Raw genomic sequence first — 19,557 nt, 5'->3', positions numbered from 1 at the left:
CTTGTTGCTCAGATCTGATATGCTGTCAATAGGTGCTACTGTATCCTGGTAATCAGTTTGAGTATTATGGCAGGATGTACAGTTTCCCCACTAGCTTTCACAATGGCTATGGAGGTAATTATTAGGGCTTCCAAGTGGGTCGTAGGTGGGGAGAGACGCCAGAATGGAATGCGTCTTCCACCAATTAGGGCTTATATGAATGATATGACACTGCTAACTTCAACAGTGCCATGTACAAGGAGGTTGTTAGATAAAGTCAATCAGAATCTCAAGTGGGCTAGTATGAAGATTAAACCTAGTAAATCAAGGAGTATTTCAATATACAGAGGGAAAGTAAGTGATAGGAAGTTTGCTATAGATGGTGAGGAAATCCCAACAATTAGGGAGAAATCAGTTAAGAGTCTAGGACGGTGGTACAATGTGGAACTGAATGATGTTGAACAGGTTGTGCAATTTAGAAAGGATGTTGCAGAAGGGCGGGAGAGAATAGATAAATCAGGGCTCCCAGGAAAACTGAGGTTGTGGTGCTTGCAGTTTGGCTTGTATCCTAGGTTAATGTGGCCAATGTCAGTATATGAAGTCCCATTATCTGTAGCAGAGAGAATGGAAAGGCTAGTTAGCTCTTATATTAGAAAATGGTTGGGTGCTCCCAGGTGCTTAAGCAATGTAGCTTTGTATGGGAAAGGAATGCTTCAGCTGCCAGTATCCAGTCGAACAGAGGAGTTTAAATGTACTAAGGTTAGGACAGAACTTTTATTATCTGGGAGTAAGGACATGTTAGTTAGCAATGTGGTTCCGAATCCTTCTGGGGGGAGGAAATGGAACCCAAGGGCAGCAGTGCAGGAGGCAGAGGCAGCTCTTAGGCATGCAGAAATAGTAGGAAGTGTTCAATTTGGCCGGGGAGGCTTGGGGCTTGGCCCAGGCAAACCAGTGTGGAATAAAGCAGGTCTAAAGGAGAAAAGAAAGCTTGTAGTGGAACAGGTGCGTAGGCATGAGGAGTTGTTAAGGGGGGCAAAAGCAGTTGGTCAAGCCAAACAGGGACAATGGTTGAATTGGGAAGGTGTTGAGAAGAGGAAACTTAGTTGGAGGGACCTGTGGAATATGGAGGAAGGCCGTATTAAATTTCTGATAGGGGCGACATACGATGTGTTGCCAACCCCGCAGAACCTAAGTCTCTGGGTACAGGGCGATCAATCATGCCCACTCTGCTCAGGTACAGCAAGTTTAAAGCACATTTTGTCAGGTTGTAGAATTAGCTTATCACAAGGCCGGTATACATGGCGGCATAATCAGGTGCTGAGAAGCTTAGCCGCAGGCATTGAAGAGAGAAGGAAGCAGGTGAATTCTGGAAGTTCTAGAAAGGAGAGGTTAGGTGTGCAGTTTGTTCGAGAGGGGGAGAAAAATAGAGCTGCTAAGTCAGGGAGAAGGCAGGTAGGTGGCTGCCTGGTAGGGGCTGATGATTGGCAAATGCAGGTCGACTTGGGAGGAAAGCTAGTTGTGCCCCAGGAAATAGTTTATAGTAATCTGAGGCCGGACATTGTCTTATGGTCCATGAGTAAAAAGACTGTGTTTTTTATTGAGTTAACAGTCCCTTGGGAAAATTCAGTGGAGGCAGCTTATGAAAGGAAGAAGACTAAGTATGCAGATTTAAAGACAGAATCTGAGCAGAGGGGATGGAAGACCAGGGTCTGTCCGGTTGAAGTGGGGTGTAGAGGTTTTGTTGCAGGGTCAGCTGTTTCACTGTTGGGGGGGGGGCAGAGGACATGCATGCCTAACCCGGCGGGAGAAGAGGTTAAAGTCTGAACAAGACACCTCTCCTCTGCTCTGCTTTCCCCGCCCCATCTTCTCGCTCTGCCAATAGGAAGAGAACCAGGAAGAGGAAGTTTAGATAAGGTGGGGGTGTGACCAGCTAGAGTCTCTCTTTGGGACCATGCGGCCTGTTCAGGTGAGTTTGCGTTGTAAGATACAGAGTTGGCTTGTTTTTTGATCTTTTTGGTTGTTTTCCTGTTTTGTTTGCTTCTTGAAGGAAATGTTAGGGTTTGGTTTCCTGCTTTGTTTGCTTTTTGAAGGAAATGGTAGGGTTTGTTGCTTCTTGAAGGAAATGTTAGAAGAGGCTGTTAAATCTAGTCTGTGGTTTAGGCCTCCACCTTCAGCACCCTCTAAATTTTCCACCCCCTACCCGAACAAGGGTCTGTATCCAATCCCTACTTTCATCTTTTGACTTTACCTCTTTATTTTCTACCCCTACCCGAACCAGGGTTTGTATTCCCACCCTGCTTTTATTGGTGCAGTTGGTGAGAGGCAGGTGTAGATGATGGTAGTGTGGCAATCGGCAGTTACATGTGGCATCTAGGCCTGTGGTAGCATTGTAGCAGCTAACAATAGCTAAAGCGGTGAGAGTATGATAGTATCTTAGCAGTTAGTATTGGTAGCTAGCAATTAACATTAACAGTATAGGTGAATCTAGCTTTATTGTCTTCTTCTGTTCCTCTTAGCAGGTAGCGGTTAGCACGTAACATTAGCTAAATGGTAGCATCGGAACTGTATTGTCTTCTTCTGTTCTTCTTAGCGGTTAGCATTAGCATTAGCAATAGTTAAATGGTAGCATCGGTACTGGCCACTACCTGGAGCATCTCTGGGTCAGTTGAACGTGGCGGTGCTGTTTGGATTGTGTAGGAGCAGTGTGAACTGGCACTAGGGGGGGTGACTCTGGGACGCCGGAGTTCACTGCCTAACCTCCTGGTGGTGTAGTGGGACTAAGTAGGCGAAACACTGTTGAAGGGAGGTTTCCACCTGATGACCCCCAGAGACGTGTTAGGAATCACTGCTCTTTGGCATGTATAGAGGCAGATTAGAGCTCCAAGGTTCTTCACTGAGAATGAATCCTCTTTTTGAGTACAAGTATCTTGTGTTTAAATTAACTGAGGATGTTGGTGAAGCTGTATCATTTCATCCTGGACAACATTTTCATTTCAACTTCAGTCAGTTGAGTTAAGGGCTGCAACTAATCATTATTTTCATTGTCCATTAATCTGTCGATACATTTCTTGATTAATCAATTTGTTGTTTGGTCTATAAATGTCTGAAAATGTTGACAAATGTCAACCAGTGTTTCCCAAAGCCCAAGATGATGATCTTAAATTCTTGTTTTGTTCATAAGCCAAAGACATTCAGTTTACTATCACAGAGTAAAGAAACCAGAAAATTTACATTAAAAGAATGGAATCAAAGAATTTTGACTTTTGTTTTGTTTAAAAAATTGTTGAATTAGTGTATAATTGGTAGCCAAGTAGCTGGTGATTAATTTAATAGTTGACTGATCATAAACTAATTGTTTAATGGTTGCAGCTCTGGTTGAGTTCAACTTTGAAACTGAAACATGTTTTGGGGGAGTTTGGTTGGTGGAGTTGGCATAGTTGTAGATACCTGTTTATTTCAGAATATGAACAGAAAGCCAGGAGCAGAAAGAAGTATAAAGAAGAAAAGAGAAACAGAAACAGAGAAGCAATGCCTGTCAAGGAAAAGGGTTTGTTTTTAATTCTGAACTGAAAATGAAATTAAGAACATCTCCTGCTTTAAGAATGATAGTTTGGCTGAAGCTGAACACATTTTAGATTTGAAGAGCACGTCTGATATCTACAATGAAACAGGAGATCTGACTAAATTAAAAACAAACAGACTTGAGAGTTGTCCATCATTTTTAGCATCTTTATTTGCATTGTTTCTAGAGAATTTGCAAAATGTATGTCACGTAACTTTTTTCTTGTTTGTAAACTGACTCACAGTCCCCTTGGTTTCAACCAAGTGCTGCTTGCATTCATATATGGTACAAGTGAAAACATTTCTCTTGTCAAATTGTGTGCATAACTGTTTTCCTTCGTGGCCCTTGTTGCTGTGTGTGTGTGTGTGTGTGTGTGTGTGTGTGTTAATCCAAATGGTTGAAAACATAACAGAGGAGTCCAGATGACAGAGAAGTTCCAGATCTTTATATATGAGATCATACCACACAAATGATGCCCACAACACAGCCAAGTTCATTGCAAACCATTTACATGTTTAATGATACCCATACATTTTGAATACTGGAACATGTCATGAAAGAATACTAAAAGGCAAAATATTTGTTTTAGCTGTGCACCCTATAGCTGGTGCCAATTACATCCAAACACCTACACATACAAACAAGACTTTGATATATATGGTTTTTACTTTACATCTTTTTACATTCCTTTGTTCTTTGATATTTAATTGAGAGCAAAGAATGCTTAACATTAACAAGACTGTGACAACTCAGGCTTCAAAGTGAAAGGTTGAGAAAAGGGGATTAAAACATTGCAGGCCTACATCAATTGGGCTTTGTACCTAAAAAATTAAATATTCTGATTTCACTTCCCAATTCTGGAAACCTAGAGGTCAGTTTGTCTGGGACAAATGTTAACATGAACAAAATCATACATGAGAATTTGCAGGCCTGCACTACAAGATTTATTCAAGTTGCAACATTTACCATTCAACACAGACTATCTCTGAAAGGCCTGTCATTAATGATTCTGTAGCAATATGATTAACAAAGTGGACTATATTTGATAAATAAATCATGGAACTAAAGAAAGAAATCAATGCCTCCAAATTTTGCCCGTGGCTTTAACATTTAGTTATGGAAACATTTAAAGTGCTTTAAAGGAAGAGTCTGAAATTTTGCAGAATACACTTACTTGTCGTCTTACCCACAGTCAGAAAGGAAGATATACAATAAATAATTTGTGTCCACTACAGAGGTAGGTCCAGGACGTGGTTAGTCGCACCAAAAACATAAATACGTCATTCAGAACTCCACACACTTTCATATTAACACTTTAAAGTGTGAGATTTTTTTTCTTGGAGTACCAGCAGTCCTAAAACAAACAAAAGCTGGAAGTGATTAGAAATGTGAATCTGGTTTTATAAATCACAGTAGAATAAGGCAAGAATAGATTTTGTTAGTAGCAGGTGCTTAACATCTGATGAATTTTAACAGTAAATTTTATTATAACTCAGCTTATTACTTACACACTATGCCTGGCAGGTGTTACAAATATGGTTCTGACCAGGAGGTCAGTGGGCAGTTCAGTTACACTGGCTTGATGGCTATGTGCCGTCATCATCAACCAAAATGACCAAAGATAAACTATGACCCTCTCCCTCCTGGATAAGCCCATGAGGGTTACATATGTAAACCCCATCGTCACAAACAAGACCATTAATGACAAATGGATAGATTAAGTGTTATCAACACTGTCTGAGGCACTCTTTTGTGGTCCACCCTGTGATCCTCTCTCAGTTTGAAACAGGGAGTAAGAAAAGGTTGAGACAGTGGAAAAAGACCTTTAAACAGAATATACATATGACTGTTATGATTTAGGACAAATATCAACTCTACGTGCCATGATATCACAGGACACAGCCTCCCTTCTCATTTTTTCATGCTTACACACGATGCAAGAATTCCCATACAAAGGGATTTCAATCACTCGCCCTTTAGAGTCCAGACTGTACGAGGATCACTTCCAGATGCCATCCACTTCCCTCAGCAGTCAGTCTACAGCAGTCTACAGGCCACACTGGGACTGTTGCCGGTGTCTGCGAACGCTACACATTTGGCTGAAGGACTGTCCACAGCGTGAACAGCTGTAGGGCTTCTCCTGTGTGTGAACTGTGCGATGCCTTTTCAGGTGGCTGGACGAGATGAAACTCTTCCCACACAGCGTACATCGATAACGCCTCTCCCCAGTGTGGATGAGGAGGTGGACCCGCAGGTTGTTGGGCTGGGCAAAGCCCTTTCCACAATGGGGACAGGTGAAGGGTCTCTCCCCTGTGTGCACCCGTTGGTGCAGCTCCAGGGCGGCTGCACTTGGGAAGACACGGCCGCACACAGCGCACACCACAGGTTCTTTAGTTGCAGCAGCGCTGCTCCTGTAAGGCCGCCTCTGGCTGGTGGTGGTGGCAGAAGGTGCTGTAGGCGGAGGTGGTGGAGGCGGTGGCGGAGGCGGTGGCGCTACTACAGCAGCAGCAGCGGCGGCAGCAGCAGCAATGTCAAAGGAGGCAGCAAAAGCAGCCATTTCATGAGCGCCGCCTGTGAAGAGCATGGTTGGAGGGCCATCTAGACTGTCTCCTCCTCCCTGTGAGGGGAAGGAGGCTGAGGGGTGGCCAGTTTCTGTGTTCCCCAAACCCAGCTGTGCTACTGCATATGCTGCACCAAGATGGCTGACCCTTTCCTGCATCCAGGCGAGGTCTAGGCCCAGGCTGTTGAGGCGGTCAGGACTGGGCTCATCAGAGGCTACAGGGGCCGACAGCTGAGATGGATGAAGTTCATTTTGTGAATTATCATCTGTCTGTATCTCTGGCTTCAGAGCCCCATCTGTTTGGCTCCCTACAAGGTCTCTGTGAGCAGATTCGGGGGCTGGGACCCCCCCACTGCTGACTGTCAGAGGCTTGGTGGCTTTGCGTTTTGCTCGAGGCCTGCAGGTCAGGTCCATTGTGGCGTCAGTGGGGGAGGATGAGGGTGGGGTGGTGGATGAGGTGACATTGGTGACACTGGTGTTGAGAACATCAGAGGGAGGTTCTTCACTGGGCCCCAGGGCTAAAGAAGGACAGACAGGATGAGTGGGGTTAAAGCAGAAGAGGGACATTTCAAAGAAAATCAAACATTGCTGTATTGTTCTGCTCTCAACTCAGCTGGATTCAGCAGACTCTGAAATGGGGGTGCACTGTTCTACTGTGCAGCAACACCTGCACAAATATGACATTAAGAAGAGTCGTCAGAAAACAATTTCCTACGCCCTCACCGCAAAATTCAACAATCAGAAATTTGTAAAGGAACATCTTAACAAGCCCCATGCATTTTGTAAACAAGTCCTGTGGATTGAGGTTCTGAGTTAAAAGAGAACTTTTTGGCTGCAGTGAACACATATATGTGTACAAAAAAGGGTGCAGAATGTCGCGAAAAGAACAGCTCTCCAACTGTTTGGCACAGGCCTCACAGTACCATCTAAATAGAAATGAAAATCTGTGGCTAAACCTCAGAAAAGCAGTGCGTGAATGACAGCCCCATACTCTCATAGAAATAGAAGCTTTTTGCAGGAAGATTGGGTAAAAATCCCCCAAACAAGAAATGAAAGACTCTTAGCTGGCTTCAAAAAGTCTTAACAAGATGTGATACTTTCCAGAGGGGGGGTACTAAGTACTGACCATGCAGTGAGCCCACACTTTTGCTTTGGGCCTTTTTCCCATTTTGTTATTTTGAAACTGTCAAAGATGGAAATAAAACATATTTTTGCTTTTTTCTGCCAAAAGTTTCAGAAAGTAGATCCTGGAAACTTGCAGGGGCTTAAATGAAAGAAACAGAGGGCTACCACCATATTTTTTATCACTTTTATTAATTCTTCAGTACTGTGCAAGTGTGACCTCCAAACAGTACAAGGCTTTTTGCTGTTTCTGGGACTTCAAACCTGGGACCAGGATGGGAGACAACATGGCAACTGACTGAGAGAATTACTCAGCTTCAAAAGAAGATTGAAATGCTGCATCAAATGTATGTTTAATGAGCAAGGTGCTGAAAACAGAGAGACTTTTAAACACAGGACTGCATCAGCTGTAGAGGATCCTGTCACAGATTTGGCTGACACACTGTCCTGGATGTGTCCTAGTACCACAGGATCAGCTGCTGGGGCTCCCAAACCAACCTTCCTTAATGATGCTTCTTACTGGCACAGCACTGGTGCTTGACCGAAAGCATCAACTCCAGCCAGGACTGCAAATCCAGTAAAAAAAAAAAAAAAAAAAAAAAAAAAAAAAAAATATATATATATATATATATATATATACAATAAGAGGGCACCAATGCTCACTCTACCACCTGAACTCTCATCACGGGTATTGCCCACTGACATAACAACAAGTTTGATAATGTGTTGAAGCCAGGAAAACACAATCAGAATTAAGGCTGACTAAAAGCCACGAAAGAGCCCTAGAAACACTGGTAGGTCAGAGGCCAGAAGAAATATTGATCTTCATCTGATAAGCCAAACACCATTCTGACTGGGGACTCTATGACCAAGCATTCGAGAACAGCAACATCTGTCAAGGAAGCAGCAGGGCTGTTACCAGTTATCCTTTGAAATAACAAGAAGATTATCATTCACGTTGGATCTCCTTCTGTGAGGGAAAACCGGCCCTGAGGACCAGAAAGAAGACTTTTTTCTACTGCTGCAGAAACTGAAAATTCAGTGTATATAGTATATACATTATATATAGTTTATGTGTTCATATCAGGATCCATTTTAATCCCTGGCTAAAGGAACTGAATCTTTCAGCAGACTGCTTGCCATAAATACATGGTTGACATTGGGATGCCTCACCAATGTGATAAAGTTAATTGATAATTTCAATATCTTCTGGAACTGTAAACATCACTCTAAGCCTGATGATACATCCAATAATCATTGGCTGCAGACTGCTCCATGCCAACCTACATCACGCTCTTGGCAGTACCAAAACAAGCATGCACAGATACATGCAAAGGCCAGCTCAGTGGAATTGGTAAACTATTAAACTACAATCAACCACAGACACCATCTCTCAGGTGTCTATCAGAAAAGAGACAGACAACATGCCGCTTCCTTTAACATACTGGTGATCTTAAACAGCTGGAGGCATGGTCAAACACATCGTAGACCATCTGGTACCTGTCTCAGTAATCTGAAATTTATCATTGTTCAGCTATGACCAGTCTCCTTTCCTGTCACAGGTAATAAAGGTAATAAAGAATTATCTTATATTATCAGTTTATTCTAATTGTTTTTGTTATTGTGGTGTTAAAATGGTTTCTTACACACAATTTTCAGATGCAGTTCATTCAGTATAGCATGTGCACTGTTCACTGTTGTCTCTCTCTTCTCTAAAAACTCTTTGCATAGAGTTTTTACCTACAGTAAAAACAATGAGTTGTTCATTGTTTTAGTTTTTTAGTTTTGGAGCCAAACCAGGACAGACAGTAATGTTATGCAATGTGAGGTTTGTAAAATAATTAGGAAACTTGCCTGTTGAGCACAACTGTGCTCAGTGAAGACACACAGAAGAAGACTACACAGTATATAAGGTCCATTAGATCAACCAGTATTCCTCAAATAGTCAGCCTACCGGTGTGTCCTTCTGTTAGTCTGCTACTTGTTAGTGACCAGCTTCCCTGACTCTCTTTTGTGTTTGTGTTCAGGTGTTCAAGTCTCACCTGCTCTCGTCTGCGCCCTGCCAGTCTGCTCTCCCTGTGGAACCCTGGACCGTCCAAACTCTCTTCAGACCCCGTCTGCACCCCGTCTGTCTGCCCTCCCTGGGAAACCTGGATCAGTGGCTTTCTGGACTCAGCCCTAGTGAACTCAGCACTTGGTTGGACTCATTACTGCCTTGCTTGTTGAACATTCATTTAATTGTTTTACTTTACTCCTGTCTCCTGTCTACTCTGTCCGAGTGTGGCATTGAGAGTCCGCTAATCCCTTAAAACACAACAGTATGCTGTGGGATCAGACGAGTCTGGCCTGTCAAACGCCAAAAAAACAGTACAACATGATGAAGAAAAATGTACTTCATTTTCTAAATCAGCAGGCTTCAAATAATAAATCTACATGCAATTTCAACTGTCAAAACATTTTTTTCCACCTGAACCTGGACGTTCTGCCATTTCTCCTTAATTTGTCTGTCCCGCAGTAAATTGAGTAATTCAGCTCTGACCATCTGACAAGCCCCCAGAGTTAGTTTAGAAACCTGCATTTATTGTGACATGCTGTGACGTTATGAAGACATTCACACACATTAGGCTTTTCGCTGAGTTTGCCAACACGGACAACCTGGCAACACTAAAGGATGGAACTGATAACAGTAATAATGGCCCATTTTAGCAATTGTTGCATTGCAATAAAGCAATTCATAATGTTATTAGTGACACATGTGTTCGACAGTGTTTACTTGAGTACAATCTTGACCTTGTAAAGACACATCTGTGATAAAATATTGTAATCTCAGAGTTCACCTGATCAAGGCCATGGCATACAGTTAAAGCCTCCAAAGAGCTACTAGATGAACCCTGAGTTTAGAATGCTTTACCACAAAAATGTCACACATACTAAAGCAACTATCAACAGAGAATAACTGACCAGTCGACTGAAATCCAGACATGATGTAAGCTTTTCATCAGCTATCGCCTCGTTTATCTTCATATTCTACATTGTTTGTGTTAAATCCAGAGTAAACGTTGAAACCATATGAAGAGTCAATGAAACACTGATTTAATCATGTCCAGAGCCACTCACCAGTAGACAGGCCACACTCTGCCCTGATGTTGACCTCCACTTTGAGGTCCAGGTTGCAGTCGTCTCGCTCCATTTTCTCCTGCTTCACTAGTGGCACGTTGATGTCCTCCTGCTGTGACAGAATGAAAAGCAGGTGGCAATGACAATACATATCTGCATCTGTCGGGTTCATTTATCATTCACCATTTTTCATTTTTCTTATAGTTCATTGTGGCAAGATATATTTTTGACATGTTTTTCTTTTATATAGTCCTTTGTATAAAATGTAAATATATAGAGAGCTTTTATTTTGTATTTCTCTATTCTGTTGCTATTTTTTTCCAACTACTATTGGCTGCTGCCTGTGACACCCAAATTTCCCCGGCTGGGGATTAATAAAGTCTTATCTTATCTTATCACACAGTTCAGTATGAAGCTTGAACTCACACCTGTGATGATGTTCATACATCTGGGCTACCTGAAATGCAGACATCATAGCAGGCATGAGTGTCAAGTTAGAAATGTTCCACTACACGGTGTGCTTTGCAACATTGTGTGGGAAGCAGCAGGAAACAATTCAAGAACGTTTAAACCTAAATGTTGAAACAATCCATCAGGCAACACCATCTACAGCTGCAGTCGTGCTGGGAAAGTCAGGATTTCATTCATGTTGTGACATCTCTGACTTGTTGCTCCCTGTCATGAAGATTTTACATTTAGAAACTCAGTGTGTTCATATGGAATTAGTGGTTTGGTTTACTTGAGTAAACACTACATCAGAGAAGTTTCCAGGTCACCTGCGAGTAGGTATGTCTTTCCTACTGCCCTCATTTCTACGGGCTCAGAGGGTAGAAAGGATGCTTTACATACAGTGTATAGCTGTGAAGTGCTAACAGGACTTTATTAAAAAATATTCTGCTGATAAAACTTTGAAACTACCTTTGAAATGTGATGGAAGGGTTTGTCTTCAGAGGCGGTGGGAAGAGGTGGCACCACAGGCTGATGGTCCTCACATCCTGGAAAAATAGCACAGAACACTAAGCAAATACTGGCCACAGGTCATGCTACCTGTTGAAGATGTGGGATTTTGGCTAATTGTGTCATCATCACATTCTGTCATCTGATTTCTGATCTTGAATGCTCTGTTCTTTTGTAATAATATCATCTGATTTGCAGTCCGGGTGGGAAAATGTAGTGATGTTTAAAAAACACAACATACTACTTAGAAGGTACACGGTTAATTTATGATTCTACAACACAGGGTTGTACAATGACAGGCAAGTTGTGGTCTCATTATGCTACTCACAAAAAATTACACAAATGGATAAATGAATAATGAGTCAGAAAAATAAACTATTATTTATGGTAGAGTGCAGTGGATGAATTGAGGAGACTGAGGTAAGATGCTGCTATGTAGTCTGGTGGCACGGCAACAAATACTTTTGTATCCCTGTTCAGATGACAGCAGGGTGAACAGGCGGCAGCTGGCATACATACAATCATCAGTTGAGAGGGGCAGAAAGGGAACCAATGGCTTGAAGATAAATAGAGAGAGATAAACAAAGGCTTGTTGATTGGCTGAGAAATCAAACATGAAAATGGTTGCATTTATATGTCTGGTATTCACAAACTAACAGTAGCTAATTTCAGCTCATTATTACAGGAGAAAGGCCCTCAGACAATGCTTATTGACCTTCCACTTGGGAGGAAAGCCTACGTCTGAGCCTTGGAGAGATAGATGCATTTACACATTTTCATAGAATGTGTCCATCAGATTTCATTCCATATTGAGTGTTTCTTAGATGCATAAACACACAATATCCCTGTGCATGAAGAGGTCAGAGCAGCTGTGCTGTTCCACAGTCAGATCAGACTAAGTTAGCTAAAGTTACTGTGTAACTTTTAAAAGAAGTAGAACACAGTCTTCTTACTTTAATTCATGAACAGTAAAATGCATCCTTTCTCAAAGGTTTTACTGGTACAATGTTTCATCATACCTCTGATATGATGTGCACCTCATGGTGGTTGATGTTGTTCTATAATACTGCTGTGGAACAGACGATGGTGAATCACTTTGCTGACTTTATGTCTCTACTTGTGCTAATGTTTGTGTGTATGCTACATTTTAGCATTTCCGTTTTATCACACCATTATCTTGTTATCTTGTTGCTTATCTTGTGATCAGCCACAATGGCTGCTGTTCAGCAGAGTCAGCTGTAAAGTCTACTCCACCTTCAGAGGACTGGCCCCTGACAGGATCTGCAGTGGATGTGAGAAAAACCCTACTGAGAGGGAATGTGAACAAAGGCCTGATAGCATACCTGGCCCTGCAGATAGTACATGTAAGAACATCAATGTCAATGTCATTACTGACATTTTCAGCATATTCAGCACCAGACTTCAGAGCAGCTTCTTTCTTCAGGCTGTGAAAGTCCTCAACTCACTCACATCCCAGAACATGGAAATTTACATTGCACATACTGTACATACTTTCGGGATGTGTATGTGTATAGGTATATATACATACATAAGAATATGTGTATAAGTAATTGTATACAGTTTTATTTTCTTTTTATTTTCTTCTATCCTAATTCAAATATTGTGTATAGTGTATGTTCGACAAGTATATGTATCATGTATCATGAACGGGCTACTACTTGCATTTCATCATGCGACCATGTGTTGTAAATTAATAACAGGAGCCAGTGACTCGGTGCGTGCCCCGTGTCCCTAATTAAATTAAATGAATTCACATTTTTAGCATATAGTTTGTGCATGTTCAGTTGTCATCCATTTGTATTCTTCTGTAAGGTGAAAGGTAGAATTTATTGTTATTCTGTTCAATATTCAGTATACAGGGGAACAAAATTGTGTTTCTTCAGTTTACACAATAAGAATAAATAGAATAAAAAAGTGCAAAACTTGTACAAAGACAGTGAAGTGCAAGTAGTATTGTGTAAGGGGCAATGAATGAACAGTGCCATCACACATGTAAGGATGTGCCTGGTTTCAGTCCAGAAAGGTTTTAACAAATAAATATATACATATATCAAATACTAATAATACTTGCTGAAATAGAAAAGGTAGAAGACATAAAAGCACATGAAAGCACACAATAACTTCTGCTGAAGTAGATGTACATCTATCTGTAAGTGTGTGTGAGGGGTCAAAGTTATCGTTCATTGGTCTGAATCTTGGTAGGAAATACTCTGACTTGTCTTGACTGGAAAATGAATTTGGTGTCTCTGGCCTGGCTCACAGTGTTTTTCTTATAATATTAATTATTAATAATACATAATACAAATTGGAAATTAAAGAAATCATCAAGATGTCAATAGTTAAAATTAGATCTTTTATGTGCTTGGATAATTTCTATAAACAGACATCTGCAAGGGACAAGATTTAGGTCTTGGAAGCAATGTGGTTTCAGTTTAAAGTCTGTTTTAGTCCAAGGAGTATTGACCAATCACATGGCTGCATTTTAACAGTTTGTGTGGAGAGACAAAGAGGCAGAATGCATTGGCCACAATGCAATATCAGAACCAACCTACTTTCAATGACTTTGGCTTTTCTTTTCATCTTATTAATATGTAGATATGTTTATAGAGCTCAGTCGAAATGCCGAAAATTTGAAAGTCAAGTTGCTAATCGGACTGTAGACAATGACTGGCACCCAGAAGAGGAAGTCTTGTCCTGATATCTGCTGGTTACCAGAAGCCTCGAAACATTGGCCATTGCCTCAGGAGTCTAAATTGTTGTCAGACGAAAGCTGATGGGTTCTGAGACTAGTACTTGGCCAAAACAGAGATCCTAATTTACACCTTCTCATCCAGGCTTAATTAAATGTTTTGTTGTCAGGCTTGCCACACACTAGTACCAATAGTCTTCAAATAGTTCAGAATGCTGAAACTATAATTTTAACTAAAACAAGAAAATTGACATTACCAATTTTAGCTTCCCTTCCTCTGCTCCCTATCTGTGTCAGATCAGACTTTAAACTGCATCTGATGAAATTTACAAATGGTTGTGCCCCTTCATACCTGTCTGATCTCATTGTATCGTATACTGTACTCCATTCTCAGCGTATAGGGATACAGGCCTCCTTCCTCTGGAATATCTTCCCTGCTGAGGCCTATAAATCCAAACTTGAAACTTTAACTATAGCCTTAACTTCAGTTACTTGCTTTTTACCTTATATCTGTTTAATTCAGTTCAATTCATTTTTATTTATATAGCGCCAAATCACAACTGAAATCACACCATCCATATAGAGCAGGTACAGAGCAAACTCTTTATCTACAGAGAACCAACAATTCCATCATGAGCAAGCACTTGGCCATGATGAAGGGATTTACCACAGGTGAGCTGAGTTTAGAGTCCATTAGTTTGAGCTGGGTGTACCTATTAAACTGGCCACTGATCAGTTTAACACAGTTGTCACCGTCCTCATAATCCACAATAACCAGGTTACATTTTAAGAGACAGTTCACCCAAAAATGCAAAAATAAACCAGTTGGTTTTGGTTGTCTGAGATTTCTGCCTTTTAATAGAAATAAGTTCCTACCTAAAACAACTAAAAATAGAATGAATCAAGATCACAGTTAGAGATTTCTTTTCTTTTCCAGAATAAATCATGAAAATCAATTTGGTCATGGCGGTTTTCCTTTGATACCTTGTTACCAGAATTTGTGCAGCACATCAATCCCAGACTCAACGGATCTATTAAGTCAAGTACTATAGCCCATATTTGTCCTGCCAACAGGAATACTGTAAACTCTGAAAACCACTGCATCTCTCTAACTCATGTCAGCACCACTCTCACATGATGACAGCATTCACGTGAAACTGAAGAAACTGCCTACACTGGTACCCTCTTCCTTCTTGTCTGTAAATTTGAAAGTGTTGAACAGTAAAAAAAACTTTGTGCAAAGCGTACAATTTTCCATCGATGTGTAAGCATTCTTAATTTATTTTTCCATCAATACTGATGCACATGATTGTGTTGTGGCTCCATTACAGGAATTCACCTTAATCCACCACACCTACATTTAATACTTAGCCTCTTCCACCTTTTGTCATCCGACTGCCTCTAAACTGACACATAATGTCGGGTAGCTACTTCGCTAGTTAAAAGACTTTTAATGAAGTTATTTATTTCGTCCTGTCTCAAGGAGTTGATGAAGCAGCTATGAAGAATTGAAAAAGTACCAAAATCCTACCAATATTTATATAGCAGGAAAGCAGGTTGTGTACACAGGGAGGGCAAATTTGTCTTGTTTAAGGTAGATGGACACCCCAGTCACTCGAGCAACCCTGAACCATTCGACATGGGTGCTTTTTGCAAGCAGGGATCAGTGTAGATTACTGGATGTTATTGTATTATACACTATATTGTATTACTACTAATTACTATTTATACTAATTAATATCTTGTAATGTTTGTGTTGTTAACGTTAGTACAAATGTATAAACCTAAGTATATTGTGGTCACAGCTGCTGACCTGATGACCATCTGCATATTAGGTATCTTGTCAAATAGCATAATGCTACAGTAAGTGAGCAAGGTAAGTCAATGGAGTTCAGGTAAGTATATGCAAAACGTAAGGTAAAGGTGAGGTATGGTAGGTATCCAGTAAGTGTAAAGTGAGGTGTATGCAAAAGGCTGTTAAATGTGTAATAGTGTAATATTAATAATCATGATGATTTTGGATTAAGACAACTTTTATATTTGGACTGTCAACAAACATTCTAAATTCGGATTTATATCACATTAACAGTTTCTGTTGTCCAGCAATTACATGTTTTGTGGAAAATCCAGGACATTGAAGTCATCCAGGATGTGTGTGTGTGTGTGTGTGTGTGCGCATGTGTATATATATATATACAGACCTGATCAAAATCTTAAGACCAGTTGAAAAATAGCTAGAATATACCTTTTGCACATTTGGATCTTAATGAGGTTTTAAGTACAGCTACAATATGCTAAAGCAAAAAGGGGGAGTGTGACAAAAAGCACTTTAAAAAAAGTAATTTATTGAAAACAACAAGTGAACTGAAATAGGCTGTTTATCAGCTGATCAAAAGTTTAAGACCATCGCTCAAAAAATTACAAAAAACTCTCCAAACTAGAACAAAACAATTTGAAAATTCTCATTTTCTGTCAGGCATTCACACGGTCATGCCCTCCTGATGGCTAAAGATAAGAAGCTTTCTCTTCTTGAACGTGGTCCGAAGCACGGCCTCTCGCAGCGTGCAATTGCTGCTGAGGTTGGACGCAGTAATACAGTCATTCTAAATTTTTTGAAAGATCCTGATTGTTATGGAACAAAAAAGTCGAGTGGTAGACCAAAAAAAATTACACCTGCGCTGAGCCGGAGGATCCGGTTGGCTGTCCGTCAAGACACAGGGCGGTCCTCGACCCAAATTAAGGCCCTCACCGGTGCCGACTGCCACCAGTAACCATCAGACGGCATCTGTGGGAAAAGGGTTTCAAGAAGAAAAAACAAATTCTAAGACCTCGTCTCCTTCAACGCCACAAAGCTGCCCGTTTAGACTTTGCCAGGGAGCATCAAACATGGGACACTGAAAGGTGGAAAAAAGTTTTATTCTCTGATGAGAAAAAATTTAACTTCGACGGTCCAGATGGCTTCCAGCTGGCATGACAAGGAGATCCCACCTGAGATGTTTTCTACCCGGCACAGTGGAGGGGGGTCCATCATGATCTGGGGTGCTTTTTCGTTCAGTGGAACACTGGAGCTTCAGGTGGTGCAGGGTCGTCAAACGGCGGCTGGTTATGTGCAGATGTTACAGCGGGCATCCCTCATGACTGAGGGCCCTCGTTTGTGTGGTAACAGCTGGGTTTTTCAACAGGACGACGCTGCAGTTCACGATGCTCGCTTGACGAAGGACTTCTTCAGGGAGAATAACATCACTCTTTTGGACCACCCCACATGTTCCCCTGATTTAAATCCCATAGAGAACATTTGGGGATGGATGGCAAGGGAAGTTCATAAAAATGGCCGTCAGTTCCAGACAGTTGATGCCCTTCGTGAAGCCATCCTCATCACTTGGAGCACAGTTCCCAATAGCTTCCTGGAAACACTCGCATCAAGCATGCCCAAACCAATTTTTGAAGTGATTAACAAGAACGGTGGAGCTACTCATTACTGAGCCCTACTGAGAAAATGTTTTGTTCTGGTTTGGTTTTGTAATTTTTTGAGCGATGGTCTTGATGATCAGCTGATAAACAGCCTATTTCAGTTTACTTGTTGTTTTCAATAAATTACTTTTTCAAAGAGCTTTTTGTCACACTCCCCCTTCTTGCTTTTGCATATTGTAGCTCTACTTAAAACTCCATTAAGATCCAAATGTGCAAAAAGTAAATTCTAGCTATTTTTCATATATATATATATGCTGGAAACAAGTGTGATGAGAGCCATGAAACTGAACCACAACAGCTCCAAAACTTTCCTTTGGCCACTTGAGCAGTCTAACCCAGACTGCAGAAGCCTTGTGTTACTTTAAAAATAAAGTTTTACATGTTTGTCCTACGTTTCACTAGGATTCATCATTTGGAACTCTTGTCCTTTTAGACCTAGGTGTAGCATTTGACACAATTCACCATGATATCTACAACAAACCTTTCCTTCAGTATAACCGTGACTAGACCAGACCAGTCTGCAGTATAACACACTGGTTGACATACACACATACATGACATGTGTGTCCATGTGATGCTGAGGTCCACAGCAGAGCAGGAACCGATGGAGCGCAGTGTGTGTGTGTGTGTGTGTGTGTGTGTGTGTGTGTGTGTGTGTGTGTGTGTGTGTGTGTGTGTTCAGTCATCACAGCAGTGCTGGAGAAGTTAGAGCAGTGTGGAAACAGAGTGACAGCCACTTCGACCTGGTCTATGGTCTGATATTGATCAGATCATCAATGACATGTATATATGATGATATGTCAGTGTCATGACTTAATGTTTCCTGCCTCCTGCCACCTCCATCTGTTTACCTTCGGGTAGCCTAAAATGAACGGCGTGCATTTCCTCCCGCTGGCTCCGTCTTCTCATTTTCCTCTCGTAGCTCCGCATTTTCACGTCCATGTCTCGCAGTTTCTGCCGCAGGACATTGTTTTCCTTCTCGCTCCTCTCCCGCTCCTGGTCCATCTGGGAGCGCAGAGCCGCGTAGCTATCGTCCACCAGTTTGCAGATCTCTGTCACCGCCGAATTGGCCAATATCTCTATAATAGAGGCGATTTGCGCTTGAAAGCCAACACAGTCCGCCATCATCGCCAGGTCTGTGTGCCTGCTCCTGCAGACAGATGCGCGCGGCCAACGGCTGCTGCTGCTGCGGTGCACGGACGTGAACAGATCCACAGATCAACACACTGATATGTAACGGCTGACATGCAAACAGCTTAGTGCCTAATTCACACTGTCTGTTTTCTCCAATGTGTTCTAGACTGTTGTGAAGCTTTGAGGTGCGAAAGTCGCCTCCTGATGACGTCAGTTTGTTGTTCAGCATCACTTCACAGGCAGCGGCGACTGTGTGAGCAAACACGAGACCTGGGAGAGAAGATCTCATGTCCTTTGGCAGTAAGCTTTGTGCTGGTGGGTTCATGTTGTAGACTTTTACAACGAAGTGTGTCCAAAACTATGTCGCATTCTTTTACATTAGATTTTAAACTCTGCATCTGTCATCTGCAATACCACGAATCCAAAATCAAAAACTACCACTTCATGTATAACATATACAGAGAGCAACAGTTAGTAAACCTGCTTCTGTATTTTGTTTTTTGAATAATTTAGATATTGGTATAGACTGAAAAAAACATTCTCTCGTCCCTACAAATGTTTACTTTCAAAGTTGTGTAAGTACTTTAATCAAAAATGTATTTTATTTATTCTATTTCTACATTGATGCACCTGTGTTCTACCTCAGCTATACAGGTTGTGAACTCCACTTTGGAAATAAAGTTGAGTGCTGCACTGTAAATGTACCAATAAACATACAAGGAATCATTTTCCAGCAAGATGTCAATTACTCCGCTTTGAGAAGTTGTGTGGAACTCCCATTTTCTAATGTTCAGTGGCAAAAAACACTATTTTTTCCAACTAAGTTTGTTCTCGCAAACAAAGACAGAGAAGTACATTACAAAATCTTACATTACATCCCGCCAATGTATCTATCTCAAGATTTGTAGATCATTTATTGGACATATGTTCCAATAAAGTTCGATG

At 41.3% G+C, this 19,557-nt stretch overlaps 1 protein-coding gene across 1 annotated transcript; it reads right to left on the bottom strand.

The window, feature by feature from the left end:
- Nucleotides 1-4,015: 4,015 nt before the first annotated feature.
- On the bottom strand, nt 4,016-18,759 carry LOC121627760 (zinc finger protein 316-like). The gene is made up of 4 exons (XM_041966810.1): nt 18,330-18,759; nt 11,259-11,335; nt 10,341-10,452; nt 4,016-6,619 (listed from the first exon to the last, which is right to left on the bottom strand). The coding sequence occupies exons 1-4, from the start codon at nt 18,604-18,606 to the stop codon at nt 5,589-5,591; spliced, it is 1,497 nt and encodes a 498-aa protein (XP_041822744.1). The 5' UTR covers nt 18,607-18,759; the 3' UTR covers nt 4,016-5,588.
- Between the last annotated feature and the right edge of the window lie 798 nt (nt 18,760-19,557).

Source organism: Chelmon rostratus, chromosome 3 (assembly GCF_017976325.1).
Source record: "Chelmon rostratus isolate fCheRos1 chromosome 3, fCheRos1.pri, whole genome shotgun sequence".
In the NCBI taxonomy this organism is placed as follows: domain Eukaryota; kingdom Metazoa; phylum Chordata; class Actinopteri; order Chaetodontiformes; family Chaetodontidae; genus Chelmon; species Chelmon rostratus.
Note: the sequence above shows the minus strand (reverse complement) of the source record. Positions and strands in the feature narration are given on the sequence as shown.

Coding starts and splice junctions, on each gene's coding strand:
- LOC121627760 (XM_041966810.1), bottom strand. CDS start 18,606: ATGATGGCGGACTGTGTTGGCTTTCAAGCGCAAATCGCCTCTATTATA. Junction 10,453..11,258: donor CCTTCCATCACATTTCAAAG/GTAGTTTCAAAG, acceptor ATTCTGTCACAG/CAGGAGGACATCAACGTGCC. Junction 6,620..10,340: donor AGAGTGTGGCCTGTCTACTG/GTGAGTGGCTCT, acceptor GTCCTTCTTTAG/CCCTGGGGCCCAGTGAAGAA.